Genomic DNA, 22439 nt, shown 5'->3' on the forward strand with positions numbered 1-22439 from the left:
GTGCACCCAGAATCTACTAGGCTGGGCCCCCCTCAGCTCTGGTGGGCAAGGGGAATGTGGGGAGGGTCTTTCTCCTCAGCTGGGCGCCATGTCAGTAAGGTGGATTTTTGTTTGTCTGTTTTTGTTTTTTGCCCTGCCCTATTCAGCAACCCAATTGAGCCACCTCTCAGTAAGGGTGCTGCCTTCCCTGCTCCTGCCCTCAGTGTATTTTCTCCCATAGCTCTTTCCAGGCCACCAGTTGCTCATGTGACCCCCCAGTATCCTCATGCTTGCTCCTGTGTTCCCAGTGTCACGCCCTCTCCAAGCTGCGCCTGTGCCCCCAGTGCCAATCTTGCCATGTGTTCTTATCCTCCCCTTAGTACCTAATCCTGCCACCCATTGCTGTCCCTGCCAGCTGTTCCTATCCTCCCCTCCAGTGCCAATCCCTCCACCAAATGTTGCTTCTGCCCCACAGGCCACACCTGCCTTGCCCCAATGCCGACCCCCCCCCCCCACGCTGCTCCTGCCTGCCACCCAATACCACGCCCCTTCCACCTCGGTGCCAAGGCCCTGTCTGCACCCCCCCCTTTCCAAGTTCCACCTGTCCCTGTGCCAATATCCCGTGGCTCCTGCCACCCGATACCAGTCCTCTGCCAATCCCCCCCCCCAATATCTTCTCTGCCCCCTCACAGCCAAGCCACCTCAGGCTGCTCATGCCTGTCATGCCAATACCTGCACTCCTCCTGCCCCCCCGTGCCAATACCCCTCCTGCTCCTGCCCCCCCGTGCCAATACCCCTCCTGCCCCCCCCCCGTGCCAATACCCCTCCTGCCCCCTGTGCCAATACCCCTCCTGCTCCTGCCCCCTGTGCCAATACCCCTCCTGCTCCTGCCCCCTGTGCCAGTAACCCTCCTGCTCCTGCCCCCTGTGCCAATACCCCTCCTGCTCCTGCCCCCTGTGCCAATACCCCTCCTGCTCCTGCCCCCTGTGCCAGTAACCCTCCTGCTCCTGCCCCCTGTGCCAATACCCCTCCTGCTCCTGCCCCCTGTGCCAATACCCCTCCTGCTCCTGCCCCCCCGTGCCAATACCCCTCCTGCTGCTGCCCCCTGTGCCAATACCCCTCCTGCTGCTGCCCCCCCGTGCCAATACCCCTCCTGCTGCTGCCCCCTGTGCCAATACCCCTCCTGCTGCTGCCCCCTGTGCCAATACCCCTCCTGCTCCTGCCCCCTGTGCCAATACCCCTCCTGCTCCTGCCCCCCCGTGCCAATACCCCTCCTGCTGCTGCCCCTGTGCCAATACCCCTCCTGCTGCTGCCCCCCCGTGCCAATACCCCTCCTGCTCCTGCCCCCCGTGCCAATACCCCTCCTGCTGCTGCCCCCCCCCCCGTGCCAAATCTCAGGCTGTTCCTGCCCCTCTTGCTAAACTCCAACCCGCTCCCCCCCCCCCCGAACTCTCGCTTCCTCCGGCCGCCTCGCCCTCCCCCCCCCCCAGCAGCTCCAGTCCGGGCCGTTGGAACCGGCGTCTCGCGCGCGGAGCGGCCGTTGGAGACCGCGAGCCGGCAGCTGGGCCGGGTGGGCGCGGGGCGCGGGGGGCGGGGGGCGGGACTGTGGCTGGGGGTGAATATGGGGAGTTTCACTGTGGCCCCCAAATCCCTAGGGTGCGTGTGTGGAGCCCCCAAGTCCCTGGGGTACATGGGGAGCCCCCAAATCCCTAGGGTGCGTGTGGGGAGCCCCCAAGTCTCTGTGGTGCGTGTGTGGAGCCCCCAAGTCCTTGGGGTACATGGGGAGCCCCCAAATCCCTAGGGTGCGTGTGGGGAGCCCCCAAGTCTCTGTGGTGCGTGTGGGGAGCCCCCAAGTCTCTGTGGTGCGTGTGGGGAGCCCCCAAGTCCCTGGGGTACATGGGAAGCCCCCAAGTCTCTGTGGTGCGTGTGGGGAGCCCCCAAGTCCCTGGGGTACATGGGAAGCCCCCAAGTCTCTGTGGTGCGTGTGTGGAGCCCCCAAGTCCCTGGGGTACATGGGGAGCCCCCAAGTCTCTGTGGTGCGTGTGTGGAGCCCCCAAGTCCCTGGGGTACATGGGGAGCCCCCAAATCCCTAGGGTGCGTGTGGGGAGCCCCCAAGTCTCTGTGGTGCGTGTGGGGAGCCCCCAAGTCCCTGGGGTACATGGGAAGCCCCCAAGTCTCTGTGGTGCGTGTGGGGAGCCCCCAAGTCTCTGGGGTACATGGGAAGCCCCCAAATCCCTGGGGTGCGTGTGGGGAGCCCCCAAGTCTCTGGGGTACATGGGAAGCCCCCAAGTCTCTGTGGTGCGTGTGGGGAGCCCCCAAGTCCCTGGGGTACATGGGAAGCCCCCAAGTCTCTGTGGTGCGTGTGGGGAGCCCCCAAGTCTCTGGGGTACATGGGAAGCCCCCAAATCCCTAGGGTGCGTGTGGGGAGCCCCCAAGTCTCTGGGGTACATGGGGAGCTGTGAGGAATCCCCAAAATCTCGGAGGTGGGTGTATGGGGAGCCCCCAAATTCCAGGAGGATTGGGGGAAGCTGTGGGAAGCCCCCAGTTTTGTGGGGTGCATGGTGACTGGGGATTTCACTCTGGCCCCCCAAATTCCTGGTGAATGGGAGAGCTGTCAGGGCCTCCCAAATTCAGGGAGTAAATGGAGGGATGTGAGGCCCTCCTCAAATTCCTGGGGTAAGTGGGGCAGTTGTGGGGGGTGGGGTGGTTGCCATCGCTCCCTAGGAGATAAGTAGAGTGTGGGTTGTAAGGAAGTCTCACTCTAGCCCCTCAAATTCTTGGGCTGCTGTGGGATTTTGCTACAGCAGCTCCCCAGATTCCTGGTTGTGAATAAAGGGAGCGCCGTGAAGCTTCTGCTATGTCTATGTGATTGTGGAGGAGATTGGGGATGTTTCATTACATGGGAGGAATCGGTGTGAGGTCCTCCTGTGGTTACCCCACAAGTTACAGGGAGGTAAAAAAGGATGGAGTGGGCTTGTCTTACAGCTTTGACCACTGCAGAATTCCAGTTGGTAGGCCAATGAGAAATTGAGGTTCTCCTTTTAGCCCCTGCCCGCCATGCTTATGGGGAGCTCTAGTCATTTACCTATTTTATCCAAGGTTCCAGGCAAGTTTGCACATCCCTCACCTATCTAACCTGTGGCTTTTGCTTTAATTAGCTCTTAGAAACAAATCTGACAGGGGTATTAAAGTTAAAAATTGTAGTAAGGAAAGGATAACTAGATTGTAGCTTAAACTCATCTCTGTTTCTGATTTCAGGTTCCACTTTCAAAATGCCATTACTTGAAAAACAGGGTAAGTTTTAATCCTTGGCAAAGGGCAAGACCAAAATAATAATTGTTAAAATAACTGCACAGGAATGACAAAATAGTCAAGTCCAACCTTTCCAGTCAGTAATTTATTTCCACCATAATATTTGCCAACAAGCACCTACCAATGAGAATTTAGGGACCAATCCTGGAAGGTGCTGTTGAGCATCCTCAACGCCCACTGAAAGCAGTCTCAGAAGAGGTATTCAGCATCTAAAAGGATCAGGTCCTTCAGAAGCTTTAGACCTGATTCTCCATTCATGCACATTGTTGTAAGTAACGGCTGATTGCATATAAGTAACTGGGGCTACAACAGTGTCAGTGAAATCAGAACTCAGGCCTTTGGCTAACTAAATTGCCAGGTCAATTCAACTCCAGAGACAAGTTTAAAACAAGCAGTTCTGTGTACTGCTGCTTCCTGCAAACTGTGGCACTGCTCCTGAGACTGAGCCACATGTGCAGATCTCTGTTCCCACACAGCACTCTGCAGAACTGAATATGAGGTGCAGAGGTGCTGCATGGAATAACTTGCATGACTGAGGCCTATAGTGTTTTTGCTTTAAAGTGCTGGGTCTGGGTGATATTTCTTCTACTGTTATTTCTGATTATGGCATTTTGGGGAAAGGGCTATTATGTTTGTTAAAATGTGATCATACCATATGTGCATGTTTCATACAGAAAATGGTGAGCAGGTGCTGATGAAAAATGAAACCTATTTGCAAATCTTGTAAGTACCTTTTCTGAGACTCTGAGCTTTCATATGCTGTTCCTTTGTAGTTCAAGTTCACTTTTTATTCTGTTTGATTTGAACTTAGTGTACATTAAAATACATTTAAAAGTGCAAATATATTTTAGAAATGTGCATCTGTCTATCCGTCTGTCTGGTTGTTCAAGCTCCCCACCTCAGGGACAAGCAGGCAGGTGGGGTAGGCAGTCCATGCCGTTCCGGACTGCCCCTGGGGAGAAGATGGTGGCCATCACCACCCATTGCTCTGAGCCCCCCTCCCTCTCTCCTGAGCTCCCCTTCCTCCTAATGCCCATCCTGTTTATGAACCCCACCCTCTATCCTGAGCCCCTCCTCACCCCCATTCCTGACTCTTGCACTCTTCACACCCCCAGTCTCCTGCCCTAAGCCCTCCCACATCCCCAAGGCCTTGCCCTGACTCCTGCACACACACCCCATACACCTCTAGCCTTCTGCCCTGAAGGACCTGGGCAATGCTGGGTAAGTCTTCTAGTAGTCTAAAATTTTTATATTTTGTAGGAAAAATAAGGATCAGAGAAAGAGACTTGTCCATGAAATCTGTTCCTTTTTAGACAGCAGTCAGTCTGTAAGTAATACATTAAAAAAGATTCCTGAAGACATTTACATATACATTATTGATATTCAGCTTGTGAAACTGGGTCTTATATGGAGCTGAGACTCTGTGAGATCTGGTACATACGCTGTTTTCAGTTTGGTATAATTATGTCTATTTATTATGTTTACTTTGTTGTATCTTTGCTAATATAGTTATGTCACACAATCACTAGTATGAATGCACCTACATTGTTATAAAGGTGCTTTATACTGCTGTAGCTTATTCCCCTTCCCATATGGAAGGGAATTAAGCTATACAGGCAGTCCCCGGGTTACGTACAAGATAGGGACTGTAGGTTTGTTCTTAGGTTGAATTTGTATGTAAGTCGGAACTGGTACATATTGTAGGGGAAACTCTAGCCAAACATTTCTCCAGAGCTCAGTTTTATTCTCCCACACCTCACTTCCCTCAGTCCTTTATTCTCAAGCTGAGGTGTCTGTTGAGAAAAGCCGCTCCGCGTCTCCCTAGTCTGCTGGGGGGGTGCTAGCTTCGCGTCTCCCTGGTCTGCTCGGAGGAAGCAACTAGTGCGGGGTTGCCTCACCCCGTTTGTAAGTAGGGATCCGATGTAAGTCGGATCCATGTAACCCGGGGACTGCCTGTACTGGTATAACTGCTTTAACTATACCAATGTCGCTAAAGTGGTAAAATTTTTATGTGTAGACAAGGCCTTGTTTTGCTAAAAATACCTTCTCTGTTCAACAGATAATCAGAACCAGCAGGAAAGTAATTTTCCTACATGTGAAGGGACATAGTGAAAGTGCTGAAGCCAAAAATGTTTCCTCCTGCACACTCCCTCTGTGAACAAGGCATATTTCCCCTAGATGTGCTGGGAGCAGACAGGAGAGGGGAATTCAGTGGGATCTCTAGAGTGAAACGGACTTTAACAGGATTAAAATCCTAGTTTATAGTTTGAACAACCAAGTAAATCAGACTCAGGCACCTCATTTTAGAGATTGGGGTGGGGAGAGAAGTTCTCTGTGAATGAAGTCAAGCGATAGGAGAGGGGGAGGTACTGAGACTTGAGCAGCCAGCTGGGAAGGTGAGTTCCAGTGGTTGCAACCTGCTGCCAAGTCTCTTCCAGTGCCTCTGGGTCTTATTCCCTGCTCCCTAGTCAGATCCTGGGTCCTGTGGCAGTATCTCCAGCTTCTCTGGATCCAGCCATCCACCTCTGTCCTAGATGCATGCAAATTTACACAGAGGTGGAGATCCCACAATATTTCCATTGAAGGGAAGCTAGTCCCCCCAACCTTGCTCAGTTCCGACCGCCACCCTGATCTCTCTCTCTCCTGTTCTCTGCCTGAGGCACACAACTGTTTATTGGGCTCAATATAGGGTTAGCTGGATGAAATGGAATGGCCTGTGATACACACAGGAGATCAGACCAAATGATTCAATGGTCCCTTCTGGTCATAAACTCTATGAAATCTGGATTTGTCAGTGACACAGCATGAATATGTGTGTGTGTAACATTGAGGAAGGAGTAAACCTTACAACAGCTATTATGTCTCTTCTCTAACATCATTGTTGTGATCCATCTGGGTAGTAACATTCTGCTAATTACATTCTACTTTTAAAACAATGGCCCTATTCCTGGAATAAACTCTGTGTAGAATCCTGCTCTTGCATAGAGGCCTATGAAGTCACAATGCAGGATCAGAGTCTGTGTGATTGAAGTATTTATTAACCTGACGTGAATATAATATTTATTCAGCATCAGTAAAAGTTAACTTTCTTAAAGTTGTTTACAGCATATATCTAACCTATAGAATTAAAGACAATATTGAAGGTGTTTTAAAATTTGATGAGTATACTATAATAAGCATTGAAAAAAGCCAACATTAATTACAAGATCTACAAAGATGACATAGATGTTAACATTTTCCCAACACAATTATTGATATATTTACTTTTGTTTCTTAGATCCAAGAAATTGATGCTTTAAGGACAGAAAATAGAAAGCTAAAAAATGCAGTATGTGGTTTACATAGTGTATTTCAATTTTTAGTTGGTTAAATGCATGATATTCCTCTGCATTTGCTCGGGCAATAATTACAGAAATGATTTTAACTAATTCTGGATTTTCAGTATAAAGAGATTTAAGTGTTAATCTATTTATTATATATTTTGAAGAGTTTGTTTGTGGATTTGTTTGTGTAAATTTACGATTTATGAATGGAGATGCCTATCTCCTAGAACTGGAAGGGACCTTGAAAGGTCATCAAGTCCAGTCCCCTGCCTTCACAGCAGGACCAAGTACCATCCCTTATGTCATACTTAGTGATTACCCACAGATACCAAATTTTGCATAAACAATCCTGCCACTTAAATTAGCTGAATGCACTACATTTTACACCGGAATATGCTGGGTAAAAGGTTTAAATAATTATTTTAGTTTTTCGTTGGAAAAAAATCATTACTATTTTGATTAGCAGTTATAAAAATTTTTGCTAACAAAATTAAAATAGAGTCACTTATTCAATTGTCACTTTAATGCAAAGAAAATTTTTACTGTTGCAAATCACAAAATAATTCAAATTAGTTACAGAAAGAGTAATGGAAGCTTTATGAGTTAATTCAAATTTACTATGTATGGTAATTATTCAATAAAATGGATCATGTTTTAAATCCTACAAATTTAAAACTGTTATTTTACTTCCCTTTTGCAAGCACATTAATTACAAAGTCTATTACATATATTTAATTTCTTGAACTTTCCTAGAAGAGTAATCTATGAAAAATGGCTTTGCCTGGTCAACGATGGGCCTCACCTGCTAGTATATATAAATTTTTAGAGTGCGTCTGTGGGTCTGTCTGTGGGTCTGCAAGTCCGTTTGTTCAAAAACCTAAATGGTAAGAGCTAGGACCACCAAATTTGGTATACAGCTTCCTCTTAAAGCAAGATCAGGATTTGTTATGTCAGGAAAACAGGAAGTGCCAAGAATGGGACTGTTGTCCAGAACATGGAAAGGGTAGGGGCAGAGAGGAGGGACATGATATTCACAGTGATCACTGGCGGGCAGCGACTGCAGGGAACAGCTGTACTACAGAATGACCATTGGGGGCAGCCGCACCAGTAAGACAGTGGTTCCTAGATCTGGACAAGCAGGCCATAGAGGTGGGTCGCACTGGAAGCTGGGGGTAGCCTGTGAAGCCTTGCCTCCTGACAGCCTGCAGGCAGCTGGGAGGCTGCTAAAGGCCGGGGACAGCCCACAGAGACTTTCCCTTCCCCCAGCAAAGAGCCTGGGGGCCCATTAGAGGCTGGGGGCAGCTCTGCAGCCTGCTTCCCTCTGGCAGCCTGTAGGCTGGGGTTGACCAGCTGGAGACCAGGGACAGTCCCCTCACCCCCGGACCATCTGCATGGTTGGGGGGTGCTGCAGGCCAGGGATAGCCCCCAGAGCCTCACCCTCTTTCTCACCAGGACCAACAGCAGGGCAGAAAGGGGCCATTGAAAGCTAGAGCCAGCCAGCCCCCAGAGCCGCACCCTTTCCCAACCAGATACTGGGCCTGAGGAGGCTGCTGCAGGCCAGTCCTGGTCTCTGGATTCCTGCATCCCCCACACCTGCAGCCCCCTGCACTGAGCTCCTCCTTAATGACCCGAGCAATGCCGAGTAAATTTGCTAATGTATCTTTATTTGTGCCTAATACCATTGTCATTCTGTTTTTCATTAGAACTCAAGGCTGCGTTATAAAACCAAAGGTACATAATCTAAAAAGAACCTAATAATTAAAAATTTCCCAACTGGATCATTATAGACGTTAGGAAAAGAATTGAAGATGAAATATGTGGGTCTGAAAAGGTTTAAATGAAAAATTATGGTAGAAAAATTATGGAAGTGAAGAAATTGGGAGATGTATTTTAAAATTAATCACCAATAAAATGATTTAGACTTTGAGGTATTACTCTGACCTAAATGTTTACACTTAAATGCCTTAAATTTAGCACCTAATATGTATCATGAGTTGTGCTGAACATTCACATTTCACCTTTAAGTCAATGGAACTTTGTATAGAAATCCATGGTTAAGGTATAGATATCTTAGACCCCAATCCTGCAACATGTAGCGTGCAGACAGACGACTGCACCTGCATCGAAGCATATAAAAGACAACATATTGCACACTACATCACTACATTTTACAGGATCAGAGCCTTAAATAGGTTATAAATGGACTTAGTGAAAGAAAAAAAACATTCACAAAAAAGAAAATAAGTGTAGAAAATGGATCTTTTAATATCGGAAAATAATGGGGAACTGTACAGAGTTTGATAAAAACAATTTCATCCTTTTTTTTTTTTTTGTGGTGGAAACATTCATTGCGTCCTTTTTTCTCCCTTCTCTTCCTAGATTGGGCATTAAAGAAAGAAGAATATGAAAAGTAAGGTTGATGCACTAGTAGTTTTTTACAAAGGGTTTAAAAAGGTCCACAACTGTGCTAAAATGTATTTGTTTTCAGTAGTTTATCCCAATTTTGCATAAAATGGATTTATTCCTGTCAGAGTTCATTTAGAAAAATTTCACTATTGTGCCTGTTTTGCATCTGAATTCCCCTTGAACCAGAATTGTTGTTTGTTTTCCTTTTTCCTACATGGGATGAAATTAAACAAATGTAAATTTAGGCTGAATAGCAGGAAAACTTTTCAATAATGATTTCTGGTATACTGGGGAATAACTAAGGCCATTGCTAAAGAGTCACTGAAAACTAGACATGAGAAAGCACTAGCACATGTTTAAAATTAAAAATGTATTTAAGTACTCTGATAAATTGGGGCCATAGGGAACATCCCTGCATTGGCTGGGCTGAATTAGATTAAAATTCCTCAATTACAGGTGAGTCAGCTAAAATTCTATAGCCCATTTAAGTCCCATTTCAGCCCCTAGTATGAAACTGAAATGGACTTGTGATTCTGTTAACCAGGGATGAATGAATTTCAGATAAATGAATACATTTTTCCAACTGCTAGCTGCTATGATTCTAGGATAAGATGTCTTCATCAATTTTGTAAATTAAAAGAGTTCTGGTGAGTGACACATCGACTTGCATTTTGCTTTGTTTTTAAAGTGAGATAGAGAGACTTTCTGGCGAGATATCTAATTATTTAAATGTCACCAATTTCTGGGTGAGTATATCTGTATTATTAACAGTCCTAGGGGAGGGGCTTGATGGGATTACTTTTCTTGAATATGTTGTTGTGCTGTCAGATAGCATGATATAAAAATAGTCAGACCAAAGGAAAGAAGCATAGAGACATTAATTGTACCAATTGTTGGCATTCATTCCATTTGTTTAGAGAGATGAGAATACTGTCAGAGACAGACAGAAAAATTATAAATCCTAAATCTTTGTCTTATCTCCTCTGCCTGCTTTAGGGAAACAAATGCTAGTGCTGTATTTGGGACATAAGCAGACATACTGCATTCCCAAAGTGTTTTTGTTTTTTCACAGAAATGGCAAACTTTTTGTGATTGACTGAAATAAACTTTCTCTCCTTTAGTATGAAGAGTCAGAGCTTTTGAATGGCCCAGGTATGTTACTTTTAGAGATCGCAAATAACATTTAAGATAGTCCTAAAAATACTTTGTCTGGCCATCATGGGGTTTTTTTGTTTGTTGCAAAGCTACTGTAGCGTGTGCCTCACTATCTTATACTCTGCTATCATTTTCACTGGTTTGTACTGAAAATGTTGATCCTATTAGAGCACAAACAGCAGCATGTTCATTTAAAATACATCACAAAGCAAATAATGTGAATGCAGTGTTAAGGTTAAAAAACCAAGCATGCAGAATTCAGGAAATGCTAATGTTAGAAAGACCATAATATATTTGTACATTTAACAGATAAGACAGCACCGAGGGAACTGACCAAACATGTGAGGTGAGCAACAAACAAAACAGATCACATATACCAACCATCATTGGAAAGGAACTGGAAACACGAAATAATATCACAACATCATCGTTCCACAGATTGTGGAATATGAGGTCAATAACTCTTGGGTGAACTTTCTGAAAATAGATTGTCTGATTTTCAGACGTGAGCACTCACATATCTCATGGACTTCTATTGAATCGCATCACTACAAATCAGGTCTGTGCCATCTCAGGACCTATACTTAAAACTGGTAGTCACAGTTGTCTTGGGCTTTAAAACGTTAAGCTGCATTCTGTAAAATGCATTTGGTGTCTTAAAAAGAACTTTAAAAAAGTGCAATCCCACATCAATGTTATTTAACTATACATTTTAATTTTGAAGTACCTACATCTAGCAATAAATTTGTAGGAGCCTAAGGCAAATGGCAGGTTAAACATAAACAGTCTAGGATTTTTAATATTATAAGTACCCAAAAACTGCAGTTTAAAGGGCTAGTCCTGAATGATCACCTTCAAGTGATTGTACTTGCATTTGAACTTCTAAAGCTCTCAGACAGAGGGTGCTCTTGGATCAGAGAAAAGGTAACAGCTGTTCTCTCTATTAATTCCTTACATTGCAATTCATTAGAGATAAACCAATTTAAATGTTGTGGTTTTGAGGTACTTACATTACCATGCTGAATTAAGTGGCCACAGCCTTCCGTCCACTGTAGGGATGCTGTAAAGGGCCAGCACTGCCCAAAGAATGGATGATATTTGCAGGGTGTCCTCTTAGCAGTTTTTTGGGAGGGTTGGTGGGGAAATCCTAGTGGGATTTAAAACTAGTAAGTACTGCAAGCAGTGTTACTACCATGGCTCTCCCTATCTGGTTTAAATGAAGATCCATAGGAGGGACTACTAAGAAAAGGTCAATTACAAGCTAGCAAATATAATGAGAAAATCTGCTAGGAAATGTTTGAACAGGATTAGCCAGTTTCAGAATCCTTTGTATATAGTTGTGATACATGCGTCCCTAATTCCGTGTCTACATTGAAATAGATGTTTCCTACCATAACTTGTGAAGGATTCTGCTGTAGTCTCTAGATACCCTAAGAAGTGAACTTTCAGTATAGTGCTCTAAGAGTCGAGCCTTCCAGCCTTTACTTTTTGAAAGTTTCATAGCTAAATCTCTGTGCATCTTGCTAAAAATGTTTCTAAAAGTATGCAACCAGTTCTCGATATGAGAGTGTCTGGAAATTAGAAGCTGGCACTGGAATTTGGATGATCTTATTTCTCTCTCTGACTCTGCCACCGCCACTGCTTCACTGTATGATGCTGGTCAAGCCATTTAACTTTTACATGCCTCATTTTTGCTTTCTACAAAATAGGAATAATAATACTAAAATATCTTTCTAAAGTGCTTTGAGAACCTCAGATGAAAAGTGCTATATAAATGTCTTTATTGTTAATCTGTCACTAAGGCATCTAGTGAATTATCCTGATTTATCAGCATTCAACGTCTTCACCTCCCCATAGATGTGCAATAGAAAATGTACATCTAGAATTAGATCTAAATTGCAAATATCTCAGTTGCATTGACCTGAGGGACCTTTATCAAATAAATAGGGCAGATTTAGTGTTCTGAACATCTGATTTGCAATTATAAAACTCCCTGTAAACACACATTCAGGTTTTGACAGGGTTCAAACCTGCAAATGCCTAGGACTTTGAAAAGTTGGGTTCACTCCCCTGCTGTGCCACATATTCTATGTGACCTTGGGCAAGTCACTCAATACCTCTGTGCTTCAGTTCCCCATCTGTAAAATAGGGTTAATAGCTGTGATGGCGCGTTGGGGGTCCCCCGTCTCCTGCACCCTGAAATGGCACAAACAGACTGCACCAGCCGGTGGAATAGAGGAAGTTTATTGCCTCTCCAGGATACAGCACAGCACAGATGGAATCTGGTCACAGAGCTGGGCTAGGATGCCTCAGCCCCCCTTGAGATGGGGGAGACTGGGCCCCTAAACTCCAGCCCCTTCCCCTAGGCTCTCCTCCATGCTCTCAGACAGAACTAACTAAATTCCCTTCCAGCCCTGCCCCCCAGCCAGGGCAGCATTCCACCTTCCTTTGTTCCTCTCCATGGGGGGTGTCTGGCCACTGGTTCAACAAGTTTGGCACTACCTTTGCATAGTGAGGTTTTCCCTGCTGGGTCTTGCTCCAGACAGCAGGGGTCACCACAGCCCAGCAAGTACCCCCACTACGTCACAATAGCACTTCTGTCTCACAGGAGAATTGCAAGGATAATGCACTAAAGATTTTGTGGTGCTCAGTTGGAGGTCATATAAGTAGCTATGATGGACAGATAGCGCTGCATTTTTGTAAGCAGGGATGGGTGATTTGCTAAATGTGTGATAAATAAACAATGACCACAGTTGCTCAGGATCTTATTTTTTTTCTAACTTGGTATGTTTTTCTCTGGATCTTATTTAAGGAGTCTTTGGAAACAAACCTCGCTTTCGTTACTTACTTTATCTAATTGCTACAGCTATGCTTGCTCTCAGTGGAGTTACTTGCAGTTTCATTTGTCCTTAAAATGAATGTGAAACAGTGAAGGGAGTGGGAGTAACCATTGAACACACATCCCAGGTGTCAAGTGGCAAAGTTATTGGCTGGCAAGCTTCTCTAAGAATTTGGCATTGAGGGTTGCCACCTGCTACTTTCCTAATTAATTCTTCAAGACTGTAAATGTGGGAGCAGCTATAGAACTGACCCAGTCCCAAATGCCATTCTAGTTAGGTATTTCCTGTCCTGAGGATACAGGTAATAAATAGAACTCCATAGATGGAAAGGCCTTATCAGTTTGCTTGGTTGTCTTGAATAACCAGTTACTAGGATGTCATGCCTAATGAGTATTTCAGCTTGTGACTAAAGGTTTTTCATAAGAAGCGGTGTGCAGAGACTTATCTTGAAACCAAAAGAAAACTTTAAATCTAATGTGAGGAATACGGGCCTTGAGACATGTGGAACAAAGAAAATTCCACCACTGGAACTGGTCCATTGTACCTGTCAGGCAACCAGCACATATGCAAGATTTGTTACCATGCAATAAGAGTCTCTCAAGGAACAGAGTGGAAGAAATCCAAATGTATTTTGAGATGAGTAGAGACATCCTGAAATCCCTTGCAGCTTCTCCCTTCAGTGTTATTAAAAAGCAGATTTTTGGGAGCATTCAAAAGTTGTTCCAAAAAGCTATGACATTTCCTTTGGCCAGATCAGGCATATAACCGGGATGAATAAATCCCTGTCGAACAGAAACCTATACTTTAAAATAAATGGGAGTTAGGTGCCTAAATCCCTTTGGGGATATGGGCCTGCATCCAGGTTTTATAGATGGCAAGGGTGTATTTTATTGACTCTTCTACTTATTTCTTTCCTTTATCGATTTCTATTAGTCGAGAATGTCCTGTGCTGCCTATTGCATCTCATCTGTTTAGCGGTTCCTGGTCATAATACAAACCATTAGAAAGATGGCATTGTAACCTTGTTTTTCTAAGCAATCTGTTTTAAACAATAATTTATATGTTTTTAAAGGTTTCTCACTCTTTTAAAGAATGTCAGCTGTGATTCAGTAATGTCAAAGAACAGAGAACAGCTCTGGGTCCTGTTAATCACAATAATAGCATTTGGGATTAGAAGCTATTCCTAGCATGAGAGAGCTAAGGAAAGGGGTTAAACATGATTAGGGCCCTACCAAATTCACAGCCATGCAAAACACGCCATGGACTGTGAAATTTAGTGTTCTCCTGTGAAATCTGGCCTCTTGTATGCTTTTACCTCATGGGGGAGATGAGCATTTCTCAAATTGGGGGTTCTGACTCAAAAGGGAGTTGTAGGGGAATCACAAGGTTATTTTAGGAGGTTCACGATATTGCCACCCTTACTTCTGTGCTGCTTTCAGAGATGGGCAATTGGAGAGAAGTGTTTTTAATGTTCACCATGTGCCCAAGCTCTGAAGGCAGCACCCCGCCAGCAGCAGGGCAGAAGTAAGGGTGGCAATACCAAACCCATGTCACCCTTACTTCTGTATTGCTGTTTTCAGTGTTGAGCACCCGGAGAGTGGCAGTTACAAAGGTCCCAGCTTTCCAGGCAGCAGCGCAGAAATAAGGGTGGCAATACCATACCATCCTTATTGCTGCTGGCAGTAGCTCTGCCTTCAGAGGTGAACCCCCAGCTAGCAGCCACCACTCCCTAGCTGCCCAGCTCGGAAGACAGTGCTGCTGCTAACAGCAGCACAGAACTAAGGGTAGCACTACTGCAATCCTCCCTACAATAACCTTGCGACCCCTACGCATCTCCTTTTTGGGTCAGGATCCCTACAATTACAACACCGTGAAATTTCAGATTTAAACATCTGAAATAATGAAATTTACCATTTAAAAAAATCCTATGACCATGAAATTGACCAAAATGACTCATGAATTTAGTAGGACTCTAAACATAATAAATTCAATGCATCTCTACTATAACGTCACTATTTATAATTTTTAATTAATAAATCCTGTCTTTCAGCTCCAATTAAGCAATTCTCCTTGTCTTCATCTAATAAAATACATACTTGTTGCCTTTTAAGCACAGATGAGACTGTTTTATTTTGCTCTGCTGATTTATGAGCTCTTGGATATGTTCTTGTAAGAACTATTACAAATTGGAGAGAAGTTATACGCACAGATCTTGATACTTTACTTTTTGGCATGTTTAGAAAGATCTAAGCTTTTTCCATAAGAAGGTATTTTCTAAGGACCAACTTTTGTCACTCCTAGTCCCTTACTCTAGGAGTCAATTGGACTACATAAAGTGCTATTCATCATAGCGTCAGATTGTAAAATCAGGTCTCAAATTAGGGTTTAATTGCATTTTGTTGTTTTTCTGTGCCTGTTTTCGTTTAAAATACTGTAATGTCTGGAAAGTGCTTATTTAATTATTTGTTCCGTTTCCGTGGAAATGCTTTTGTAATGATGTCAGTGATGTTACTTTCAACTAAATAAGCCCTGTATGCTGTCTCCTCCTTAGAAATTCATCTTTATAATAATCTTTGAAAGAATAAGAATTCTCTTTGTTCATTCACCAGCTTGTATTATGATGGATTTGCCAAAGTGAATTTTAAAAGATTAGAGTAGACTTACTTTTAAGATCAGAAAATCAATATAATAAAGAAGGATGCAAAAGACATGCAATTAATCATCTTTTGTTTGTTTTTGCAACACAGGACTGTTGCAACTCAGACTGGAGAAGATAGCTCAAGGTATCATTTGATGAAACAACTGAATGTTTCTTTAAAAACACCCTCCAGGTGTTAGTAAAGCACTTTGTTTTTTTGTTTTTGTTTCTTAAGATGATTGTACAGAAGTGTTTAGTTAATTGCATATTTTTAGAGATGTGAAACATACCCAAAAACTCAAGTTCAAGTTTCTGTTGTTAAAACATCTTTATCTGTGGCTGGACAGCATAGGATGGATCACTCAATAATTGCCCTGTTCTGTCTATTCCCTCTGTAGCACCTGGCACTGGCCACAGTTGGAAGGCAAGATTCTGGGCTCAGAGGACCACTGGTCTGACTCAATATGGCTATTCTCATGTCACCACTTCATTGATATTAAAGAAATTGGCTGCTTCTTTGTATTTTTGAGTGCCCAACTTGAGACAACTAGGACCAGTTTTTCAGAGGTGCTAAGCATCCATAACTTCCCTTGAGAGCAGCAGGAGTTCTGAAAAATCAAGCCCAAGGTCGAAAGCTTGGCTCTACTGAAATCATTGGCAAAGCTCCCATTCACTTTAGTGAAGCCAAGATTTCACCCTAACTTTTTAAAGTCAAGCACTCAGAAAATGGAGACACCCCAAATTAGACATCCTTGAGCCTATTTTATAAGTCATCAGTGGTGGGATTGTGTGTCTTTGTGTGTCCTGAGAGCTCTTTAGGCAGGGAAAAGCTTTTTGTTATCTGTGTTGTATAGCACTTAGTCAATACGGTGCAGATCTTCTCCAAGCTAGTGCAATGCAAACAAATAGAATAATATTATTTTCAAGCATCTAGCACTAGGGATGTAATAGTTTACATGGCTACATGCAGCCCTCATGTCCTCCCCCACTCCTAGGGTGCTGCCTCTGTATCAGCAGCCCGAGAGAGAAGGAAGGAGGTGGGAACCGGTACAAGAGGGGAGACCCATGAGTACTGGCTCCAGCAGAGCCCCCTCCCCCCCACCTCCGCACTCCTCCCTCTGGTACAGCATGGAGGGGAAGTGAGAGCCAGTATACACACAGAGCCAGCTTTTAAGCCAGCTCCCTGGGAGCACCGGCTCCTGCTCCTCCCACCCCCACCATTGCACTGCTGCCTCTGATACAGAGGCAACAGTATGTGGGCGGAGGGGCAGGAGGCTCCATGGTGGGAGCAGGTGCTTGTGAGGAGCTGGATTTCAAGAGCCACAGGCTTTCAAGAGCCTTTGGCTCACAGGAAGCCACCCACTCCGAATGTAAACATGTAACTGCTAAAAAATTTAGCAGTTAACATTTACATAAATACACACATTTTAACACCCCTATCTGGCATCCTCTTGGTTCAATACAAATACATAGTCATACTGATCATAGATTAGCGTCTTATTGAAAAATGTAAGTTACTGTAGTGTAATTTGTAAAAATGTAATAACTGTAGTGCTTTGAAAGGCATGGTGTAGTATTTCAATAAAACAGCTTAGTAGTTGAATTAAAAGGTGGCATAAAATCTGGAGATACTGACATCTTGTTGTTTTTCTTTTAAACCCAGCTGCATAGTTGAAGAGCCCTTGGCCCAGGTAATCAAGATCTCTTGGCTTTGCCTCATTGGAATCCAGCAGACTGTGGGCAGGTGCTATACAAACTTTTGTCAATGCTCCTCACTCCATCTCGACCTTCAGAATAGACCTGAGCCTGTGCCATTCGAACTGCTTCAGTCATGTGAAGGAGTGTATCCGTAGTAAATGTGGGCAGATGACTGGAGTGAAACCACAAAAATTATTCCTTTGTTACCTTAACCAAGATTTGAACTAGGCATATAAAACCCTGTTTAATCAGTTAAACATAACATTTATCCGGTTAACTGGTTAAATGGGGTGGGCAGGAGACCACCAGCTCAGCCGTGTTGCTGTGGGCAGGGGCTGCTTTGGCTGGGCTGGGGGCTCACTATGGGGTGGAGGTCTGGCTCAGCTGGTCTGGAGCAATCCCCACCCATCTCTGGCAAGGGGCTGCTTGAGCCCAGCTGGGCCACCAGTAAGAATCGCCCGATGAGGATGATGCTTACGGGTTAACCATTGACATCTCTAATTTGAACTGAGTTCTCCAACAGGTCAAGGCTGCCTTCTTAGTGTCAGTGCTGCAGCCCATACTCCTGCAATGAGCAACCTAGGCTAGTGAGTGGGCCACCTGAGTAGCCCTTCATGTCTTTGGGCCACAAGATTGTCAAAACCAAGATGGTCTCCCCAGATAGGATAGTTTTGCTTACTGCACTTGCAGGTTGTGCTGACTGAACTGTAGCAGCACTGTGATTGACTGAGAGCCATGCACTCCTTCTGCAGCCAACCAGCACACACTTCACTTCACGTGCCCTTGCTTTATGGGAGTGTCACTTTAGTAATACTAGTAGGAAAAAAAACTAACGTGGCTAGAAACCAGCAGATTCTAGCAACCTTGCAAATGGGCAAGAATAAACACAATGCCCACCACTGCCATACTCACTCTCACGGAAGCCAACAGACCTATTGTAGTCACTAAAGACTTTTTAGAAAAGGATTGCAAGATCAAGACCTGGCTTTACCTGAAATACTTTTCTTCTGTGGCACTTTTCTATCTGAAGAAGACTGGGATGTTAATGCCATTATTGCTTTGAGGAAGAATAAAAAAACATTGTCTAGTTGTTGTGATAAACCAAAGTCATGCTTAGACTTCCACACAGCTTTGAAACTAGCCATGTTTTACTAACTGGAATTCATTTATTGTAATCTGATGACTTTTCCAAATCAATTAATAAAGAGTACGATAAAAACTTTCCACTGCTACCAGAAATGAAGTGGTCATAGTTAATAAAAGAATCATTTGAACTATTTTTAAACATGCAGAGTGAAAATTTTCATGTACCCTTATAGGAAGTTAATCTGTTATTTTTAGAAGAGACATTTCCAGAAACTATTTGTATTTCTAGGAAATGGTAACCATCTTGCTTTCTCTTCACAGGATGAGTCTCAATGGTAGAAGAGCAATTTGACTTTAATATGTCTGGCTGCTGCACAACATATTTGACATTATTTCACATTTAACTCTTACTGAACAAATTATTCAAATATAGATATTTATATTAAAAATAAAGGTGTTCTAATCCCACTGATGCTTTGTTCTAGTCCAGTTACTTTTAAAACATTCTGATGACAAAAGGATTTCTTAGAGCCAGATTTTATATGTTTATTTTGAATGGCTCCCTACTCCAATTCCAGTAGAGTCAATGAGATTACTGGTGCAATAAAATGCTATTCAGTGCAGGTAAAGTGATCAGAATCCAGTCCTTGTCATTTAAGATTAAATGGATTTTCCTTTTCTCATTTCAAAAGGAAGGACGACATAGGGAAATTCTGCATGAATAAGGGGGGTTTCTATCATTTTCTTCCAAATAATTGTATACAAATTCTCATTTAAGAAAATCACCTTTCACTAGCTGTACTTAGCATATAATAGCTGGCCCATCTCGTCAGGTTACAGATTTCTTTGCCAACCACTCAGCGTAGCAAGTTTCCAGATACTGACACAGCATCATCTAAGGGATTGGCTTGAGGGTGGTTTCTCCTGATAACAGTGGGACTCTACAGTCATTCTTTGCATTACACGTATTCCCTTTGAGTAACTGACTTGACAGGTATCAAGTAGCTTCTTGCAACTATAAAATTTCAGTCACGTTTTGTGACATTCATATATAACTATTCCAGTTGGCTTGTTTAATCAGAAACCTATAATGACATCCCAAAGATAAGAGAGAGTACGCCAAACTGTAGCTGGGAGGACAAGAAACCATTCAGCACAAAACCAAAACAGTGTTATGGAATAACTTTCCATTTTGTGAGATGTCACTGACTTTGTGTAATCCTTCTGCCACATAGGCCTGGCAGTAACCAGGGCTGGGTTCAATATCTTGGGGTCCATCTCACACAGAACCGGCTTGAGCCCCCACCCAGTAATCTGGGAAATTCACACACCCCTGGGTGCCTCTGAGAGGCAATGCTTCCCCACTCGCAAGCACAGTCTGAGTGTAGGAAAGAAACATTTAATGAAACAAAGAGGCTACGTCTACACTGGCATGATTTTCCGAAAATTCTTTTAACGGAAAAGTTTTCCGTTAAAAGTATTTTCGGAAAAGCACGTCTAGATTGACAGGATGCTTTTCCGCAAAAGCACTTTTTGCGGAAAAGCCTCCGTGGCCAATCTAGACGCAGTTTTGCACAAGAAAGCCTGATCGCCATTTTCGCGATCGGGGTTTTTTGCAGAAAACAATACTGTGCTGTTTACACTGGCCCTCTTGCGCAAATGATTTGCACAAGAGGGCTTTTGCCCAACGGGAGCAGCACAGTATTTCCACAAGAACACTGACGATCTTACATGAGATCGTCAGTGTTCTTGTGGAAATTCAAGCGGCCAGTGTAGACAGCTGACAAGTTTTTCCGCAAAATCAGATGATTTTACGGAAAAACTTGCCGGTCTAGACACAGCCAGAGAGAAGTCATACGGCATTAACTTGGGGAAAACACCACAAACAGAGTTCATAACCCAAACATGAGCTAAGCCACCCGCCCCCCGCCAAGAATCACCTGAAGTCCGAAGAGTCCGACACCCCAAAAGTCTCTGTCCCTGGTCAGTGCCACCCAGAGTCCCAAAGTTCACCCACAGGGTTTCACCTCCCAACCTGGGTAGAAATGGGGAGTGGGGGGATAGATAGGGAGCACCTTACAGCACTCCACCATGATCCACCAGCTGTCTCGTCCCACGCCACCAGATACTCCACTGGTTGCCCGCCGCCACTCCTCACCTGCTGCCGCTCTGTGCCACACCGCTGGTTGCTGCTCCTCACCTGCTGCTGCTCCGTGCTATGCCGTTGGTCGCTGCTCCTTGCCTGCTGCCGCTCCACACCATGCCACTGGTTGCGCTGGTCGCCGCTCCTCACCTGCTACTGCTCCTACCGGCCACACCACTCCACAGGCCAGTGATTCCCACCAGCCACTCTGCTGGCCGCCGCCACTTTGCTGGCTGCAATGGGTCTGGCTATCAACCAAACCAGTGATTTCAGCTCTCAGTTATTTCAACTCTTTAGCCACCAGCTGGACTGGTAAAGGAAGCCAGCTTCCACCCGACTAGCAAAAGAAAAGACTCCTCAGAGGCTGTGTCTACATTGGCGTGATCTTACGCAAAAGCGGCTGCTTTTGTGCCAAAACTTGCTGCCTGTCTATACTGGCCATGAGTTCTTGTGCAAGAACACTGACGTTCTAATGTATGAAATCAGTGCTTCTTGCGCAAGAACTATGATGCTCCTGCTCAGGAATAAGCCCTCTTGCACAACTGTTTTTGCTCAGGAGGCCAGTGTAGACAGGCAACATGAATTTCTTGCGCAAGAAAACCCTATGGTTAAAAAGGCGATTAGAGCTTTCTTGCGCAAGAGAGCGTCTACACTGGCACGGATGCTCTTGCGCAAAAGCACATCTCTTGCGCAAAGGCACGTGCCTAGGGCTCAACAAATAAGACAATCTACTCACCTGTGGCAACCCGGAAGAGCTGGGTTCAGGCAAACTGCTCATGCATAGATCGCTGGACAGCACAGTTGACAAGCAAGGCTCGCCACAGTTCGGTGAGCCCTGCACATACCAGTATAGACGCTCTCTTCTGGAAGAGTTTTAGCACAAGAACTCTTCCACAAAAGAGTTCTTGTGCAAAATCATGCCAACGTAGACACAGCCGGAGAGTCTGCTTTAGGTCTGTCCTTAAAACAAAGGGGGAAAGGGGTAGGTTGGGCCAGTCTTACAGCTCACACCTGGTAGGTATGAAGAAGGCTGACTCAAGCCCTTTAACCCTCTTCTCCCCGCTCAGTTCACTCAACTCCGGAAGGGGGGAGGCTTTTTCCTCGGAGACCTCTTACAATGATGGTGGTGTCTCCCCTGCAGGCATTGGTGGCATGTTTTACAGTTCCCACATTTAGGGGTAGCATGATTAGTGACCCCCACAACAGCCCCAAATTATTTACAATTCTCCACATTCCATTCCAACACTGACCCTCCATCAGCCCTGGCTGAATGGGATTTACATAGCCACACCTCATATTCTCTCCCATCCTGGCATGAGCTATATTTCCATATCAACAGTTAACAGTTAATTATCTTGCAGATCTAAACAATTGTAGCGGGTACACCCACCCCTCCTTTTAGCTGGCTGATAGCAAGCAGCAGTTCAGCCCCTGCTTACAATTGGAATTCACAGCTAGAAAACTGTTTGGATGTGCGCACTCGAATCAGCTGTCTCAGTTGTCCAGACATCAGTGTCTGTTTTCCACTAATATCATGTCTGCACGATGAACTAGTTAGCAAATGTACAACGTTTCAGTTATAAAGCTCCCATGCCTGCGGGTGAGACATAGCAGGACTGCAGCGAAACACATGATCAGATATCAAGCCAGAGAAGATAATCCTTTCTGTACATCCTGTCATTGCTTCATGTGCGAAGCTTCTGTTGAAATCAATGAGAGCACTGCATGTGAAAGGATTGCAGGATCAGATCTGTATATTATCATGCCACACCCAGCATGTTAACACTGTTGTCAGACAGCTATATGTTAGGCGTGAAATGAGGTCATCTGCATCTCTGTGAGGGACAGAACAGTCTTAT

At 44.6% G+C, this 22439-nt stretch overlaps 1 protein-coding gene across 3 annotated transcripts; it reads left to right on the forward strand.

Annotated features, from left to right (window-relative positions):
• The first annotated feature begins 1610 nt into the window (after positions 1-1610).
• Positions 1611-18907, forward strand: LOC149521804 (uncharacterized). 3 transcript variants are annotated; one of them, XM_089772542.1, is made up of 13 exons: positions 1611-1635; positions 3238-3273; positions 3966-4014; positions 4552-4618; positions 6569-6619; positions 8318-8345; positions 8994-9024; positions 9709-9766; positions 10142-10172; positions 10485-10521; positions 15763-15798; positions 17317-17344; positions 18759-18907. In XM_089772542.1, exons 2-13 carry the CDS (start codon positions 3252-3254, stop codon positions 18774-18776), a joined length of 456 nt encoding a protein of 151 aa, XP_089628668.1. In that variant the 5' UTR covers positions 1611-1635; positions 3238-3251; the 3' UTR covers positions 18777-18907. The 3 variants fall into 3 exon arrangements, with proteins under 3 accessions (XP_089628668.1, XP_089628666.1, XP_089628667.1); XM_089772540.1 differs by lacking the exon at positions 1611-1635 and adding an exon at positions 2523-2655; XM_089772541.1 differs by lacking the exons at positions 1611-1635; positions 6569-6619 and adding an exon at positions 2523-2655.
• Positions 18908-22439: the final 3532 nt, after the last annotated feature.

Source organism: Pelodiscus sinensis, chromosome 22, assembly GCF_052426305.1.
Source record: "Pelodiscus sinensis isolate ZL-2025 chromosome 22, ASM5242630v1, whole genome shotgun sequence".
Taxonomy (NCBI): Eukaryota; Metazoa; Chordata; order Testudines; family Trionychidae; genus Pelodiscus; species Pelodiscus sinensis.